At 40.2% G+C, this 19,679-nt stretch overlaps 1 protein-coding gene across 2 annotated transcripts in view; it reads right to left on the bottom strand.

Annotated features, from left to right (window-relative positions):
* Positions 1 to 10,389: 10,389 nt before the first annotated feature.
* The window catches only part of IGSF5 (immunoglobulin superfamily member 5), a 46,189-nt gene continuing 36,899 nt past the window's right edge, over positions 10,390 to 19,679 (bottom strand). For both annotated transcript variants that reach the window (XM_042810341.1, XM_042810339.1), the window contains exon 9: positions 10,390 to 11,855. In XM_042810341.1, the coding sequence (XP_042666275.1) occupies positions 11,787 to 11,855 (69 nt within the window). In that variant the 3' untranslated portion in view covers positions 10,390 to 11,786. The remainder of the gene's footprint in view (positions 11,856 to 19,679) is intronic.

Below are 19,679 nucleotides of genomic sequence, written 5' to 3'. Positions count from 1 at the left end.
GATCCATGTCACAAAAATATATCAAGTATTGTTTTGAAAATTTGAGACTTTTATCCACAGATCTGCATGATATGACTTACTCCACAGCGTGAGTGATCTTCTATCCTAAAAAACAAAGTACCACTAAAACAGACATTAAAAAAAAAAAAAAAATACCCAAATGTAAGTGTGAATTTTTCAGTCAAGCCAAAGAATTTTGAGGGATGTAATTCATAGACGTGTCCTGAGCTTTGGTGCAAAGAAAGCTTGTCTCAGCATAAGTTAAATTCTCTAAATGTTTCAAAGCCCAAGGAGTGCTTGTGGGTTTTGACTTTTAGATTGGCTTTTGATTCGCAGAGAGGATATGAAAATGTGTAGTACTCAGGTATTATTTGGCACTTAACCACAGCAGTTAACTTTTTAATTAAATGGTAAAAAGACATATTAATTATCAGCTAACAATTTTCAATCTCTGTGCAGACAAAGGAATTAACGTGATTAAAAAGATCCACAACAATTACAGCTTGCGGTGTGGAGAGAGAAAGGAGTTTAAATGTACTCCTTCCTTCACTTCAGTGGCTTTGGAGAAATTAAGGTTAAGGACAAACTCCATTCTCATTACCTTTTCGGTGCCCTTTAAACAAGCAAAGCAAAGAAAAAATCAAATCCTCTCCCCAAAAATTCCCAGTGGTGTCTTACAGAAGCGAAGAATTTAATTCCAGTACAAGCCGAGATCATTTGGTGCTGCATACATATATATGCAGATATAGCACATATTCACATAGGTGTATATATAAATATATGTACATGCATGTATTTATACAGCATGTGTCAGGATTAAGATATCTAGGAGAGTTGCATTGGCTCTTGACTGTTGCACAGGAGCCAGAGTTCAGGATCCTTTTCCCCTGTGTACTCCCTATGTCCTTATTCTGCTTAGACAATGGATCTAGAAGGCTACCAGCTTCAAAGAAGCTGAAGTACATTGCAAAGATAACATCACTGCTAGTACTTAACGCTGCTTGAAGCTCAGTGATCCTAGTCTTCTCTCCTACTTCAGGTACATAAAGCTAGTTAGACCAAAAATGAAAGATATGGCTGTCAGAACCCTTCCTCTGTGCATCATCCAGCACTGCTACAGTGACTGCTGAATCTACTGGATTTCTTGTTCTCTGCAGAAGCATAGCGCTGAAGTTCAGAAGGATTTTTGTCCTGTTTGCTTTTCTTCTTTAGACAGAGCAAAGGCTTCAAAACAACCTCTGATCTTTGTGCTGTAGCACTCCCAAGTTTTGTCAAACACTTTGCAGGAAATAGTAAAAAGTCGAGGCATCCAAACCCTTCCTTTCCATTTGCTCTAGAAACCTTTTAGTGTTGTACTGCTAGTAAATACAAGTAACGTATTCCAGTAAAAGGAAGTTAAGGTCACCATGTCAAGTAATATGTAATTGGCAGCTGCCAGAATAAAGATTCCAATGTAAATGTATTCCAACTCTGATCTCACCTCATACAAATATACAGAGGTTCTTAATTTTTTCAGAAGGCAGTAGCCTGCCTCTGCTGTGCAGGATGGATGCAATTAAAGTGTGAATCAAGACTACGTAGTCATCTGTAGAAGGAAAAGCTTACTGATGTCCAAATTCACAGAAAGGAAGGCCAATAAAAGGAAGAAGAATTTGTCCCCATTGCATCTTTATTGATATAACAACATTCTCCATAACATCTTTGTTGATATATTTAGGACCAACACCCGAAATTTTGAGGTTCTCAACCTCAGTTTTGGGGGCTTCCAACCCCTATGTACCTGATTTAGAAATTGAGCAAGTTAAAATTAACATTATCTAAAAGGTTGGCTGGAGGTAGGAAGCTGGATATGGACTTGATTAAGAATTCTCTCCTCGGCATATTTCCTACTCTCCGCTTATTCATGAAATGAGATCCATTCCACATATCAAGGTAAGAATATTTAGTTACCATTCACAAACCAGGCTAGTCAAATGAAAAAGCAAGGTTGGCAGTTTTTGACTTCTGGGCTGTGAAGTATGACAGTAGACCAGATTGTGCTGGCTTCTAGAAATTTAGTAATGGGCATACTCAGAGATCCAAAGCCAGGAATTTTAACATAGCCTGCTCTGTGCCACCTAGTTAAATCTCTCCTTACAGAAAAGATTAGCTTGCTGAGTATGAAACATTGAAAGGAAAGATGACATAACCTATGAAAGAAGAAAGCAGCTGTGTCTGTTCACTATGTAAAGATCTAACCTCATATGTAGATACAGCTAACTTGACTGAAACTTCTAAAATAAAACTATTCGGGGATTTTGTTCATTTGTTTGTTGGTTGGTTGTTGTCACTGTTCGCTTGGAAATGGAGATGGCAATCAAAGCAACCACCAGCTGACTATTGGGAATGAATGCTTCTCATGAAAAGCATCTCACTTTTAAAAGTGAAGAAATGTTTAGATCTGCTTCCTTCATCTTTTTTCTATACAGCCTTTGTTACCAATAATAATGCGCAATTCAGCTGTTTCCTATGGGCTAATGGTGACATTTCAGTTGAATGGCTGATGACTTTTCTGAAGGCCTTGTCCACCCGCTATTCTTGCTAGAAAGTGCTCTCTCTGACCCAGTATCTCTAATTGAGGTGTTATTATTTAAAGGTTCTTGTAAAGGTCAACATAACTCTAAAATAGATCCGTGAATACAAAAGATAAGTGGTTCTCTGTCTTGACTCACTGCAGTGCTTTTTTATGCAGCACAGAGTTTTCCTCGGTGGCATTTCCAAAGCACAGTAAGAGGAACAAAATTAAGCTTGGAGCGGCTGCTCTCTCGAGTATCTCTATGTGAACTCTGAAATGACAACTTTCCCTGAAGGTATTTCAGGACACCAGTGGACACCTTGGTTTGCGTCCCAGAAGAACATCTATGTTTTTCTCCTCCTCCTTTAAATTTCTAGTTAGCTGGGGGAAAAGAAGGTACCCACTATTACGCTTTGCCATTGTGCCTATCCCCTTAGGTAGAAACTGGTACAGTAACTCCTCCTTAAAAAGATGACAAGCTTCTACAGATGGCAATGGGAGAGAGTCAAAGCCAGCCCGTGGGACCTCCATTTTCAGCTTTGTGGACTGGCTAACTAGCAGGGTGCAGCTTCTACACATTTTGTTTCTTATCCTCCCTCTTTAAAATGCAAGGTAGGTCACATGTAGCTTGTTCAAGACTTGCTGCTGCACAGAAATTAAAAATAGCTGCCTCGTGTTACTTAGTACTAGTAAAAAGCACCCTGAGATTTAATGCATTCTTTTGTAGTTGGTCCCTGTGCAGCTCTAGTGCAATGAAGCTTAGAAAGATCTGGCATTTACCTGGGGACACTATGATTTGACTAAAATAAAATTACAGTGCCTGGTCATCCCCAAACAACCAGAAAAAATGATGCTTTAAGACAATTTGAATCAGTTTGGTAGACTTTGCAGGGTGAAAGAGTGCTGGCTATGGCCCATGAAGACTAGCTCTGATCCCAGCTGTAAAATTCAGTAATAGTGCTGTGTTTACATTCTTTTCAGGCATTTTGTTTCTATGAATAATTAGTAGGTTCATTTATATAAATTACCAGAAGGAGCTTGTGAAGGTCAGTGGAATCTAAACTCGGGATCTCTTAAATATTTAGTTTATCATCTCTGTATTTAAAGCTTCAGAAGCTGAAACTTTAATGATGTTATGCAACCGTAAGCAATGAGATCACCTGATATTGAGGAAGGGCATAAAATAACATCCCTCTTCTCTAGGAAAGGCCAAAAACTTGCTAACTGCTTTTACAGAGGGCATTACTATTTTGATGAGCGTGAATCTACCTTGCTTTTTCCTTCAAAGGCATTCATGGATGTGTCTCTCAAAGGTGTTCCCCTAGAGGCCACAGCACTTTTTGGGTTTTAACATATGCCCAAGTTGTCTGAGAGGCAGAAAACCTTCAAATCCAGGCCCCAAGTACAAGGCCTCATACTGAGCATATCTTAGTTGGTGGGAAAACCCTGCCAGTCCTGTTAAGCTTGTAGGTTGACTCAGTGTCTTTAATGAACCCTGAAGCCTCACCTCGTAATGGAGTTTCTTGTTCATTCTTGAGAGCTCAGCTTGGTGAGACACTGATCAGGACAAGGCGTGAGAAGCAAGAGAAAGCATATTTTATACATATCCCCAAGGTCTTGAGTGATACCCACTAATATCTCATTCAGCAGGATGTTTAATTGCGTTCTTGGTTCTGCATCTGTAAACAGTTTGCTACTTATCTGCTTAGACCACATTTAAATCCTGTATTAAAAAGCAGTAATAAACACTGTTGTTATCCTATGCACCATTTATCAGCAATATATGGATTTCAGTTATGATTCATAGTACTAGAAAACTAGTTCTGCATGACCGACCCCAGGGAAAGTTGTTAGCAGAATACACCAGGATCTTGTCTCAGTCACTCCAGAGGATCTTTGGTCTTAGTGTGAGCAAAATGGCTTCAAATGAGTGAGGTTGGCTTGATTTACAACAGCAAAGATGCGGGAGTCAGCTTCTGTCTCCTTTCTGCTGTTGAAATGTGTATCCCCCCCCCTTTCCCCCCTTTCCCTGTTCACCTTCTTCCTGCAGTCCTGAAAAGAGTGGGAAGTGTTTGGGGCTGTCACCAGAACCTTGGGCAGAATGTGCTTCTTGTTAGTTTCAATTAACATCATGCAAAAAAAAAACAGAAACAAAAACAAAACAAAACAAAAAAAAAGATGAGCAATTAAATAAATATCCCAAGTTGAGCCCATTTCCATATTAGGTATTTATTCCCCTTGCTCCATTTTAGACATTTCTAATTTAAAGAAGTGCACAATTGATGCCTAGAGAACAAAGTAACCATTATGTCCTTTTTGGTTTTGTATTATAAATTGTCTTGGCCATAAAGTGCATTCAGAAATATACCTGACTGATGAGAATGGCTGTGATCTGTGCACTGAGATGCCAGTTCTAACCCAGGAGGAAGAATCTTGAATTGAGCTGATGAAATTGAAAGCATACTCCTGGATTTATTACTGAAATTGTTGATTACACTAATTCACAGTTTTGTAAGATCTCTAAGCAGTCATGAAGTCCTCTTTCTCCTTTACAGGATAAAAAAAAGCAACTCTCTGTTAGCAATTATATTCATTTGATAACTGTAGGAGAAGAAGAAAACGCAGCAAGAGGAGCAAACAGTGCATTGAACTCTTACCTATGCGGTCTCTGGCATAACATCAGCTCAGGCTCTAAAAGCTGAATGCTCTGCATCTATAGTAGGGAAAATCTCGTAGCTGCAGCCCAGCACTTGCATGTAAATAGCTGCAATTATAGGCTATTTAGATGTTGTTTAGAACTGATGTAGTCAATGACCCATGAGCATGTCTGGGAGCAGTGCTCCCCTGGCAGACTGAACACAGGGCTTGGGAGGTGGCATGCGCTGTCACTCCCTGCCCGCTGTCACTTTGGCCAGTAAGCAGGCACAAAGGGCACAAAGGACCGAAGTGTCTGCGCAGCATATCTAAGCCAGCTGCAAAGTTATCCTTTAGGAGCAGAGTGACTTTAGTCACGTACCATCAGTAACCATAGCTCATGGCTCTTCTTTCTGTTTCCATTGTGCATCATCTTCATAATCACCCGCCTGACTTTGATTGTTTCTACCTCTGCCCTGTTAAAGGTGTTGAAATGAAGGAAACTAAGGCTTTGTAACCAATTAGCTATGAAGGTGCTCAGTGGAGCAAGAGAAGAAAGGAATCCTCCTTGAGTATGCTGAATGATTTTCCCAATATTCATTAGAAAGTCTTCATCAATTATTGTTGATTGGGTTCATTGCAATAATTGAAGAGCACCTGCAATGCAGGGCAAAATCTGTCAGCAGTTTGACTGTTGATGCTAAGGAGATACAGATGTCTGTCTGTTGTTCCTACGGTGCCATGTGGCTTTCGCAGTACTTCGCAGCCAGCTGGAGAACATGGGCACCCACTCCAAGGCATGGGACTCCCAGTTAAACACGTAACTCCGTGAGAGGTGACACCAAACCAAGGGCAGAGACAGAGAAAAGAAAATTCTGCAAATAAGGAGGGGGAGAAGACTTTTCTGGAGGGAAATAAATTGTTATTTGCAGTGGTACAGCTTACATATGGATCACCACAGGTGACATCACTGTGGCAACTGAGCAGGAGAGACTGCACTGGAGAGGTTTCCGACAGGAACAATTTTCTTCAGGCATCTGTTTAGAGGCATCATCATGGCATGACGGGAGTGAGTGGCTGTACTGACATGCACAGACTGCTCGGTGAGCACGGATTAATGCAGACAAATATCCTGACTCCATGAGCATGTGGCAGACTGTTCGTGCACAGTGTGAGACAGTAACTGCCCAGCTTCTCCATTTGGAGAAACCCATAAGGCTGATTTGGATACGGCCTTGGGCAGCCTGATCTAGAGCCTGATTTAGTGGTTGGCAGCCCTGCCCACAGCAAGGAGTTGGAAATGGATTATTTTTGAGGTCACTTCCTACCCAAGCCATTCTATGACTCCAAGAAGGAGCTGCTGCTCCACCACCCTTTCAGTTCAGTTGGGCTAATCTCATGAAGACCGCTGGCTTCAGCAGTCGTACCCGGCTGAGAGGACACTAGAACTGAGGAGATCAATAGTACAGAGGATCTGGCACAAGGTCAGAGCAGCCACTGGGCCTTTCATGAGGAGAAGCTAATGAGATGGAGGCAGAGCAAATATAGATCTGGTTGGCTTCTCTAATTAAAACATCTCTGTATTGTTTTCCCTGGATTTTGGCATTCTTTCCCCAAAACAAAAACAGAGTGTTTTGCTGGAACATGATTTGAGAAAAGCACTTAATGTAATCTCTTATTTGGGAGAGTAATCATATCACAGTAGCAAATAAACAATATAAATATAATCTGTGTGACGTGAGTTCTGCTGTGAGAGCTAATGCCGAAAGCCTCTCTGAACTGAAAATGAATATTCTATTATATAGCCTTTGTGCCTGCAGGTATCCACTCTCATTTAAATGAATATTAGTACTGATCTAGTGTCATGATCAGTATGACACTAGATGTCAAACAGTCAAATGATCAGTGGTTTCTCGGATCACATAATGGCGCTGTTAGCAACCCACATCTCCCAAAGAACAGAGAGCAGGGGAGGGAGGGCTATGGGAAATCTCCAGTTCTGTTTGGAGTTGCAGACTGCCACAGTGCACAGCATTCCTATCACATTCAATCTTTACAACAGTGTGGCTAATTTTCCGTCATCATGAGGTTTGATGCAGACATGCTAGTGTGGGCCTGGCTTAGTTTCTCTTTCCATCAGTAACATTTTGTTTAATTTCCTCTTTATTGACAAGTTTTGTTTCCAAGATGGGTTAGTATTCATAGAATGGTTTGGTTTGGAAGAGAGCTCAAAGCCCACCCACCCCAACCCCTGCCATGGGCAGGGCTGCCCCCCACCAGCTCAGGCTGCCCAGGGCCCCATCCAACCTGGCCTTGAGCGCCTCCAGGGTTGGGGCACCACAGCTTCTCTTTGCCAGCGCCTCACCGCCCTCTCAGTGAAATTACTGTGCTCTTTCTAAGTGGTCTAAATGTAAATACCTTGTGTTTGAAGGGGCTAAGTATGTGGGAAGCCAGCTCAGACTCTTCTATGTTGAAAATATAGTTTTTTCCATCACCTTGGTGAGTTTAAGAGATGAGCGACTTCCTGTCCTTTACTGTCAAGGTGAAAATCATCCCCTTAGTTACATCTTTGTTTTTTCCCAATAGCAATTTAGATAGGTCAGCTTAAATTTGCATAGTGTCCTCCTGACGTCCCAGTGAGTGGGATGACTGAAGTAGACAAGCGTCAATATGAGTGCGTGGGCAGGTCAAAGTGTGCAGGTAGAGGTTGTGTGCTTTATTGGATCAGCTGGCATTGCTGGAAATGTTAGACAAATTTTCTGACACGCAAGCCCTTCCTCAGGTCTGAAATAGAAGCAGCAATTTGCAAAGCCAAATACAAGCTGAGAACAAATGCTCAGATGTTAATTGGATATGTATCAATTAGCCCTTTGTTTAAAGAAAAGATATTCCATAATAGAAAAAAAATAAGGATGGTAAAAGAGAGGAAAGAGAGAGACAAAGGAAGTTTAAAAAGTTAAACAAAGCTACTTATCACACAGGGGGAAAACAGACAGCTAGTTCATAGCCTGGGGAACAAGAGTGGTTCATGGTGAGTAGGAGGAGAGATTAATCATGACAGTCACATCTACTGAGAGCATGCACCTCCGTATCAGGGGCTTTATGAATTCCTGGTCTCGGCCTGTTCTTTAGCAGAGGTTTTTTGGAGTCTGATCTGGTAAAGAGTACTAAGATACAAAGGTATTCCCGTTTTGGCAGCCGGGGTTCTCTTCCAGTTACAGGCTGACCATATGGGACCATTCAGGAGCATACAGATAGCTTAATTTTATTTGTGTAGCTACTATGAGGCCACTGGATTAATTTTACTATGTTTTGGAGAATACAGATGTGGGGTTTTGAGAAATTCTGGGAGGGAGAATTAGTGTGCGGGCCCACTTTGGATGGACAGGGGAATAAGATTTCTGCAACACTTCCAGGGGACCATGCTCTGGTTTCAGAGGAGCTTCTGCTGAGGAATCTTGTCGGAAGCTGTGTCCTTCCTGCCTCATGGAGGATACTTTTGAAGAATGACATATTGAGGCTGGTTGACTGGTCAGCAATGAGTACCCTCCTCTGCCATTAGGAATGCCCACACACACTGAAAGTGGTCTACTGTAGGTTAGTAACAGTACATATTAGCTATACCACCAAGCAAATATCAAAAACAGCAATTCTATTCAATTCGATCAGTATGAAACCAAATGTTTAGCCAACACTGTGAGTACCCTTTGCTAAGAGCATATCTGTTGAGTCTGCTTAGCCCACATGAGGTGCTTTTTTGTTAGAAAAGAAAGCTTCACATGGAGTCAGTGTTATTTTTAGATGGCCTTCTCTTCAGGTAGCCTGAGTTCTCTCTGAAATATAAAACTGTATAGGTACAACTTTAGGAAACCTTCTTACAGAATGAAGTACTGGATATCTCCAGTGTACTTTTTCCCACATACACATGTATGGAATTCCAATCAGAACACTACGTAAGAGAACATGGAAAGGTTGTATATAATCAAACAGCAGTCTGTAAGCAATAAAAAAAATAAGATACTTCTAGATTACTAAAATGTCCCCCAAGTCATAATTATAAATCAACACGCAAGTGTACAAAAGATTGGTGCCTCCATAAACTGTCTGAAATTCAATATTTTTATCCTACTCTGTCTTCTGAAAGTGCCTGCATATTTTATTTTCCCTGAGTGCTAAAAATTGTCTCTATTTTATGCATTGTTTTTTGCAGAGCTCTATTTGCAAACATAACTAACAACTAGTACTGGAGATGATATACAGGCTGTATAACATGCCTGAAGAAAACAAATCTGTAAGCATACAAATGCACCCAACTATAAATTTCAGGGACACTGTAAGAATTTTAACCTGATGGTAATTCTGCAAAAAATAAACCACAGCCACATGAGATGCATTCTTATAGCTGTCAGGAAGGAAAATTGCTCCAGACTCTGGTTACCAGGCATGTTTCCATGGATGTGGCACATTTTTGTGCAAAAAGCCCTTTGCTCACTCTGGTCATAGGCTTGTGCAGTCAGTGCAGGAAATTTGGCCCAACCACAGCCTAACAATCAATTTGGGTAGCACTGCTGGTATCATCTGAGGATCCTCAAGCACCGGGTAGCGCCATGTGAGTCTCCATGAGGTCTCCCTCTTTTGGCTCCTGTCCTCATCCTCAACACAAACACTTTTTTTTTTTTTTTCTTTTTTTCTTTTTTTTTTAATTAATGTGGAAGGATACAGATTAAATGTAGAAAAGGTTTTCCTTGGTTCAAGGACAGTGATACCAAATAATAACAACGCTAAGCTTGAGAGCAAGGGTTCTGAGATAAACAACACAGTACAGTTTGATTCATTTTCAAAATGCATTCTGATTAATACACATTTTCTGCAAGGAAACAAATGCTTTCCAACCAGTTTTCATTTTTGTACTGCAAGGTTACTCTTCTCATGAGAGTAGACTTGCTAACCATGCATGTAATCAGAAAGCCAAAGGTCCATGGCTTTTACCCAAAGGCACAGGCTGATGTTACCCTCAGCCTATCTGTTTTGTGCAGTGGTCATTTCTGTAATAAAGTGGATTTTTATTGGTTTTCAGGTTGCATTGAGCTGCATTATCAACTTGGAGATGTCAGCAGTACCAATACTCATACCAGAATAATGCAGATCTTTCTCCCAATGCATGGTTATTCAAAGAATAAATGCAGATATCCCACAAATACTTATATTTTCACAAATTGTATTTTCTCTGTATAACACTATAGTTATTTACATGTTTTTGCTACAATTCCATTCAAAGAGAATGCATTTCAAAGCTCCTCCTTCAACCAGACAAGACAGAAAGAGTGGAGGCGGCCAGAATCTGAAAGAGCTATGTATACAATTACATATGGCAGAAGATGAATTAGTCCCAGAACTTGTTCTGACAGACTGACTGGAAATATGACCAGCAATGCAAAATCTGTCACAGTTTAATGCGATCCTAAATGCTAAACAAACAAAACAATATATTTTTTTTCCTGAGATCAAGTTTCAAATTTCTTATTTTCATTGCACTGATTAATACTGAAAGTACTTCTGTGCAACAGCTTCTTTACTCAAAGATCACCTGCAAAGGTTCATGCAGAAAATTAACATGCAAAACACTGAATACCGAAACACTGAAGTTCAGAATGCTTTGAGTGGGCAAAAAGACAAGTGCAATGGAAAAAGTTTGCCTTTGTATAAAAATAAAATTGCTTAAGCATTTCTTTTATGAAATACAGAATTTCACAAAAAACACTCCAGGTAGAAAGTGTACTTTTTAGATTGAGAAGGCATATGTAAGGTCCTTCTGCAGAACCTGATCCATTGGATGGGTTGCTCAGCTAAAACGCGTTTCTCCTGGTCATTATCAACTTTATCCATAATGGAACAACAGGGTGAACACCATCAGCCATCCTTTACTGTGATCCACATCATTTAGCTGTCAAACTCAGTCCCAAGTTGATCAGAGACATTAAGCACTGAAGCAGCAGCTTTTAAAAATCAGTCATTTTATCCACATTTTTCAGCTTAAGATTTTTGCTTTCTGTCAAAACTCCCCTTGATTTTATTACAGAACATAAATTGAAAAGTACCATGATCTTGAGATAATCAGCTGTATTTTTTTTTAAATGCAGTAGATATTGCATTAACCAGTATGACTATTAACCAGTTCCTCTGAACTACTTAATCACCAGCAGTCACTCAAGGGTCCTCAGGAGGTCCTGCCGCCACCCACCGCAAAGCATTATGCCAAAATTAAATTCCAGTCCTTCACCTCGCCATGGATAGTTGGACATTTCTAGCTGGTAGGAGTTCTGTTGATTTTCTTGAAATCGAAACGATACATTCTTGTTCTTTTAGATTCTCATCATACTTGCTGCCTCTGAATTTAAGGTAGTCATTTGCATCCATTATTTTGCTGAGCTGTCAAATACTACAATGTATTGTAAAGGTTGCAATTTTATTTCATAACAAGAGAAATAAACAAAAACAATAATAACTTATAGCTTAAATTGAGAGAACTGGTGGTGACTTTTCCCTGTGGCAGGAAGCATGAAATGCAACTCAGGTTAAGAATTTTCAGAAGTCCATCCTAAACATGTGTCACATTTCTAATTTTCTTTGGGTTGATTGGATAATCGGTATGTCTTTGAGGTCGTCCCTAGAGCAGAATAAAAAGCAGTTAGAGAACTAAAAGTCTTAGAAAAGCAGTCACTCAAGGGTCCTCAGGAGGTTACCTGCCACCACCCACCGCAAAGCATTATGCCAAAATTAAATCCATCATCAGCAACCCACTCAAAATCTAATTACAAAGAACAGAAGGAACAGCCTAGTATGCAATGCACTATTGGCATTACTGGGAATTTGTTAATTGGTCTTATGCTATCTGAGAAGTTCTTGTGTATTCTGCATTCTGTATTCTTTTAAGCAGAAGATGGTGTTTTCTTAAAGAAAATACCCCGTAAGTTGTAATAAATGCTTAACTTCTGATATTGTTTTCCTAGTACACTGGAAATTGCACCAAGAAGCATGCTAGTCGTTCACGTGTCAGAAATGCCATTCTCAACATCTTCATGTTTATTCCAGGTTGGCCTTTTTTTTTTAAGTTCCCATGACTGGCACAATTCCACTCCCACTGACACCAGCGTGTTTCCAAACTGACCCCAGTGGAATCAGAGTAAGGCAAGCACTTGGCAGATTTGAAAACCTTGTCATCATTTGAAACTGATGCTGTGGATTTGCAGTCCTAATTACTTATGTACTTTTATGAATATCATTGCAGAGGAAAATAATAAAATTTATTCTTAAATGCATTCAAGAAATGTGTGTTATGAATATTTAAATGTGGTAGTGCGATCTCACACAGGCAATTATAAAGTACTTCTAAGGAGTGAAAATGACTTACAAAGTTGTTAACCTTTATCTTTAGATACCTTCCCAAAAGAAGCAATACAATTAAATGATTTGCTGGGCCTAGCTCCGATGTTGGTTTGGTTTTCCTCCAAGAAGATGCAATCTAATGGCTACTGTTCCTTGCAATGTCCCCAGCTGGTGCAGGCATTAATGGAAATTCCACTGTTCTTCTCAATGAAAACTTTTATGAACCCTAAGTTTTTTTCCAGCTATTGACTGAATTTCGTATACTTTTTTCTCAAACACTAATCAGGCACAGCTTGTATTGCTTTGGTATTCTTCCAGTACTAAGTACCTTGAATAATGAATTTGGTACCTATATATTATTAAACAAGCCACAGAGGAAAATGTTAGATAACAAATGTGGACAGTGTTTTTCTGATATTTAATGAGACCAAGTACCTCAAGGAAAACCATGGGATAAATATAACTACCCTAGAAACATTTCATAGGACAGCTGCCTTCTGTTTGAAACACAACACTATTCACCCCCTTTCTCTCCTCTTTATCTGTTGCTAGAGCATACTGCTATTTCCCAAATTTACCCTTCTTTGCTTTATTTCAGAAGTGAGTAGTGGTGCTCTGGGAACTATCTGCCAGGATTCTCATATTCTTCACATCCCTTAAGCTGTTGGTGAGAACTGGGGTGCAAACTGCTCACCACTGTAAGGGTGGAGCAAGTCCAAGACTGACTCATGAGAGTGGTAAGTTTATGGCACCAGATGACATGCATCCCATGGTCCTGAAGGAACTGGCTGATGCAGTTGCCTAGCTGCTCTCCATCACATTTGAAAAGTCTTGACTGCTGGGAGAAGTCCTCAGTGATGGGAAAAAGGGAAACCACTGCCATTTGTATGAAAGGGAGGAAGGAGAAGCCGAGGCACTACTGGCCGGTGAGCATCATCTCTGCTGCCTGGAAAGATCATGGAACAGATCCTTCTGGAAGACACGCTAAAGCAGTGAGGGATGAGCAGGTGATCCAAGACAGCCAGCATTACTTCACCGAGGGAAGATGGTGCCTGACCAATTTGGAGGCCTACTAAGATGGAGTGATGGCATCAGTGGACAAGGGGAAAGCAACTAATATCATCTACCTGGACTTCTGCAAGGCCATTGACATGATCATTCACTACATCCTTGTCTCTAAATTGGAGAGAGACAGATTTGAAGGGTGGACTATTCGCTGGATAAGGAACTGCTGAAAGGTCATAGCCAGAGGGTTGAGGTCAGTGGCTCTATGTCCATAAGGAGGCAGGTGAGGAGTGGTGTTCCCCAGAGGTCTGTCTTGGGGCCAGTACTCTTTAACATCTTTATCAATGATATAGATGATGAGATTGAGTACATCCTTAGCAAGTTTGTGATGACACCAAGCTAAGTGATGCAGTGGAAGAAAGGGATGTCATCCAGAGGGACCTTTATAAACTCAAAAGGTGTAGCCATGTGAACATAATGGAGTTCAAAAAAGCAAAGTGCAAGGTTTTGTACGTCAGTTGAGGTAATCCCAGATATGTATACAGACTGGGAGAAGAACTCCTTGAGAGCAGTCCTGCTGAGGAGAACTTAGGGGTCATGGTAGTTGAAAAACTTAACATGAGCCAGTAGTGTGTGTTTGCAGCCTGCAAGGTCAACGGTAACCTGGGCTGCATCACAAGAAAAGTAGCCAACAGAATGAGGGAGGTGATTGTCTCCTTCTACATGCCCTTGTTAGGCCTCATATGGAGTACCGCATCCAGGCCTGTGGCCCCCTTCATAGAAAAGATGTGTAGTTTTTTGGAGAGGGTCTAGAGGTGGGAACAAAAATGATCCAAGAGTTGAAGCATCTCTCCTAGGAAGACAGGCTGAAGGAACTGGGCTTGTTTAGCCTGGAAAAGAGAAGGCAGCAGGGAGACCTCATTGCAGCCTCCAAATATTTATAGGGAGATTATAAACAGGAAGGAAATGAACTTTATACTTGGGTAGATCATGATAGGACAAAAGGGAGTGGTTTTAAACTAAGAGAGGGAAGATTTAGATTAGATGTCAGGGGAAGTTTTTCACTAAGAGTCATGCCCCATTCCTGGAGTTGTGTAAGGCCAGGTTGGATGGGGCCCTGAACACCCTGATCTAGTATTTGATCTAGCAATTGGCAACTTTGCCTGCAACAGGGGGATTGGAACTTGATGATCCTTGAGGTCTCTTCCAACCCAAGTCATTCTCCGATCCATGAGACTATGAAGTAAAAGCACTGCCTGTCTCTCTCAGACTTTTTTCAGAATCTCTCTACTGCTATTAATTTCTTGCAGATCTGCAATAGCCCAAAGACCTTGGTGGTGTTCAACACAGACATTGCTCATTCATTTCCAGAGCACATAAGAAGTTTCTTCTGGACTGTGCTGCCCAGGAGATTAATATGTGATGAAATTTGCTCCATTTGTGGCTGAACACTTATTTGGTAAAAATAAAATAAAACATGGTGGTAATGGGCTGATGGTTGGACTAGATGATCTTAGTGTTTTTTCTAGCCATTATGTTTCTATGATTAATCAGAAAGCTCACTAGGTAATGCTACCAAAAGTAGCAATATTCATGGCCATACTATGGAAGATCTTGGTTTGCATCTGTTTTTGAACAGGAAGGAGCCAGAGGACTCACGCCAGCTGGATCTAAACTGCACTATTCTTCCCTAACACCACTGGGGAAAATGTAGCCCCTGCTTGCCTCTTTTGCCCTAAAAATTTTACCTGCAAGAATGTGTCACACAACCCCTGCCTCATAATGCTGTTTCTCCTCTCTAGCAAAGTAGAAACCAAGGACTAAGTTTACTTCTGGACTGGGTACTGCGGCCATGATTGACCAGGTCCCCCTCTGCCCTTCTGCATCTTTCATAGCTGTTTGCTTTACAGCAAATTCCCTGAGTATCCTACATTTTATTCTCACTATGCTCTGATATCAATTAAGAATAATTTTCTGAATTTCAATAAATTCATGCTATGTACTGGCCCATTTTCTATGAAGCCTTCTCTGAAGCAGCATTGCCTCATGGAGGTTGCAGTAAGCTGTATATAACTTCACTGACACTGAGGCTGCTGGTTCACTGACCTGAACTTCATTTTCTGATGATGCAGAAGGTCTCAAATGCAACACATTACAAATACAAAATGCAGAGACTAGTATCACAATAGCCATTTTATATTTAAACTCTGATATGCTACAGTTGCTAGAGCATCTACTTGATTTTGATTTCAAAGTTGTTTCTTCTTCAGACTAATCCAGTGCTCTACTAGTCCCATCAGCACTAATAAAAAAAAAAAAAAAAAAAAAGCTTTATTATTAATTACATCCTACTTGTTCAAGAAAAAAACATCGTTCTAGTGGTTTGCTGCACAGCCCCATGTTACAGGAGCAAGTTTCTAACACTGATTCTCAGTCAGAACAAAACATCATCAGCATTTCCTTTATATAGTTTGGAGACTATACTCTCAGCTGGGTGTCTAGCTAATGATGGACATTTGACAGTCACACATTTCAAAACCTGTATGCTGACTGCCTATCTGCCTTGGATACATTTTTACAGGGATTACTGTAAAGGCAGTATTATACTGGGAAAAGGGTTGCATAGCTTGTTGGTTTGACTGAGGAAACAGATTCCCAGATCTTTTCACCTCTTTCAGCTCCTCAACCAAACAAAAGAGCCAGCAATATGCAGATGAATCAGAAGGCAAAATGAGTGTGTGTACCAGCTGATTTCAGGATTGAATCTTTGAGTGGTGTTTTGGATAACAATGCTCAGTCAATGAAAGAAGGACTTCTGCTATTGCAAGCATGTTGTAGTCAGCTCTGCAACCCATATGACATCAGTGATATGAATGATGAACTCACATCTGGCATTATGAAACAGAGGCTCCGATCTCTAAATTGATTTGGCAGATGGCAGCTCCTCCGATACTGACACTGTAGAACTACGTGACAAGCTGAAGGCTTTGCCTGCTATTAGCTAGCCAAAAAAATCCAAGTCAAACTGCATTAGAACAAATTGCTGAAATTAGTGTAGTAGGAGTACTTCCAAATGTATCTGCATGCATCACACGTTCTGCTGCTAGAACAAAAAACCATGGAGGCATAGTTCTCTGTTTCTCGAGCTTATTTCTCCCCCTTCCCTCAGTTTTTAATTCTCTTTCCAAACTCACTTCATTTACAGGAAAACACCCACCCAAAAACTATGGATACCCTCACAATATTTCAGATAAAGCATTGCTTCAAATAGCAAAGCAGTTCCATCTTGTCAACTTTTAGTACACTCAGCACAGTTCCCTGTCCATCAACAGACACACAAACTGGCAATTCCTTCTTATTTCTTTTTGTATTAATCCCACCCACGTAACTTCACTCCTTTCCTTCTTTCACAGACACTTGGAAAAAATATACTTTAATCTATAAGCTGCACCTGCCTTTCTGCATCTGTATCATCAATATTTATTAGTCTCTTAATCAAGACATGCTGCCCAATGAATATCATAACATGACATACTCTATAGTATGTTTCATCAGTAAGGGAAAAATTATTTGCTGTCATTCATTTATATTTCTACTTTATTGGCCTTTTAATTTGATTTTGATAGCTTAATTTTTCTTCTGAAACAATCCACAGAGTCAGAGTGGCTATATACAGAGCAATAAATGTAGCTACAATCCATCACTCATTTCCTCTCTGGTATAAAACCACAACCACAACCAAATAATATTTCCAGTTTATAAAGTATCATTTGGAGTAGTTACAGAGAAAAATAGATCTGTCTCCATTAACAGTGGTGACTCACTCTGGACTGGAGAGGAAGAGTGTGGCTGTGGTGGTAAATCCAAGCCTTGCATGGCTCTGCTGAAGTTAGCTGAATTATACCAGGGATGAATCTGTCTCACTATAAATGAGCGCTCCTTTTTACAAGATGGTCTTCTGATTTATCATAGAGACATTTATGCCATATTAAATGGACTAATCATGAAGCTTGTATAGGAGGTTCTCTGGTCCTGCAAGATGGTCCTTAGATTTCTTTTTCTAGCAGTAGGATTCGCAAAAATGTAGTTCCTCAGAAATAGCCCTATGCCCTTGCTAAAGCACATGTGTCCATGGTATTACTGCAAAATATGCTAGAGCCAGGTTAAGGGATCTCCCTCAATGAACCTGGGTTTCAGAAGGAGCTCTGCATAATGAGTCGGGGCACGTGAAACAGCTCTCTGGGCACTTGGTCTGCAGATCAGCCCTCTTGGGACTAGGAGCAAGGATTGCTCTCCTGCCATTGCTGACGGTGACAAAATAGGCAATTAAACAGAAGCCTGTAACTCTACTCTCCATTTGACCTTTTCCTGGCTAATGTAATCAGAATGGAGACCTTCCAGCACCTCTTGACTTATACTCCTGGCCTTCTCTTCCAGTAGCTGGTAATTTTTTCTTCAGCTCAATAATTTAGTTCAATATTCATCATTTTTTAAATGTCTTGCACATCTTTTTTTCCTTCCCTTCTTCTTCGCTATTATTTTTCCGTAGGGTGACTTGCCAGAACTTTTGTTCATGTTGCGAATTTATCAGTGCAATTACTGGACAACATTTATCTTCCGTGAACATTTTGCTTTAGTATCTGATTCAGTGAGTTTGAACAGAGAATAGCTGATCTAAGTGAATTTTTCTTGCCACCTTTTACTGTGACACCCAGCATATTTCAAGCTCTGTACCAGGTTGGGCCAATGGGCAAGGACTTCTGAGGCATTTCTGATAGAAGTGCTCCCTTAATCTCTCAATCATTTAAAATAGTACCTTTTTAGATATGGAACAGAAGGTACCAAATTTGAAGCTGATGCCCTCAGAGACCCAGGAAGACTTCCTAATGCCTCCAGCCCACGGAGGCATTAGGTGAAGCTTATATAATCGAAGTTTCCACCTTGTTTTCTCCTGGCAGGAAATGCGCCATGCAGCAGGTATGTTCACCTTTGCCCATTCAAAATACTAGGTTGAATAACCTTCATTCACTATGACTGCTCTGCTTTCTATTTTGTCCCCACATCCATGAGCTTCTTTCTAATTTTAAAACTCTCCATTCATAATTTTCCCGTTCGGTCTTATTTTCTGACCTTATTACTGGGGTTAATCTTGATCACATAAGGTGTCAAGGAAGACAGCCACAAAAATCTTAAATTTTTTTTATTTCATAAAGAGGGAGAGATGAGGCCTTAGGTTCTCAGTCTCCATGACTCCTTTCATCAACAGCTGGTTCCTGTGTTTTCTCCCCACCTTGCTCTGGAAGAGAACCTGGTTTCTTTACCACCACATACATGTTTGCTCCTTTTTCCTAATTACCTAGAGAGTGAGGCGACTTGCAGAGTCCATCTCTTTATGATCTCCTTGACTGTGGAAAAAATTTTCTGGATAACTACTTTTCCTTCTATTGCTCCCTGGCTCTATTTCTCATTCAAAAACAAAGAAAAACATAAAGATGAAAAGAAGAAAAACCTTTGGGAATGTTCCAGAATCCATATAGGGAACTGAAAAATGCAGCTAATCAGCAGTTAAATGGCTTGCCATCTGGTTTCTTCCACTTGACAAGGATTGTATTATAAGGAAAGAGCACCACAGCATTTATTATGCAACACATTGGCTACAGTGGTGATTGAACTTTGTTAATGCATCCAGTAACTCAACTCTGTCAGAAAATCTCTACTTTGCAGTTAACAGGGAAGGTTATGTATGTAAAAGAAGAAAAAAAGAAAACTTTATTTTGTCTAGGAAATGTTTCACTATGTTTGTATATAGTCACATAAACCTAAATCATGGACTGCAAATCCACAATTTAAGGTAAACTTTCATCAAGCGATATTTGCTTTATCAACTCCTGTATACACAAGATGGTGCCACCACTATATACTGAGAAGCTCTGTTCAAGCTGAGAAGCAATTTGTCTTCACAAGCCAGTTTCAGACTGCTAAACATTCCTCCAACATATTAAAAAATATATTTTCATAATATAATTTTCATCTGTAGATTCTCTCTTGATATTTTTCAAAGTATACATGCAATTACTGATGCAAGTAGAAGCCACCTTAG

This window comes from Centrocercus urophasianus, unplaced genomic scaffold, assembly GCF_019232065.1.
Source record: "Centrocercus urophasianus isolate 14NV4802_14NV808 unplaced genomic scaffold, USGS_Curo_1.0 seq_12, whole genome shotgun sequence".
In the NCBI taxonomy this organism is placed as follows: Eukaryota; Metazoa; Chordata; class Aves; order Galliformes; family Phasianidae; genus Centrocercus; species Centrocercus urophasianus.
Note: the sequence above shows the minus strand (reverse complement) of the source record. Positions and strands in the feature narration are given on the sequence as shown.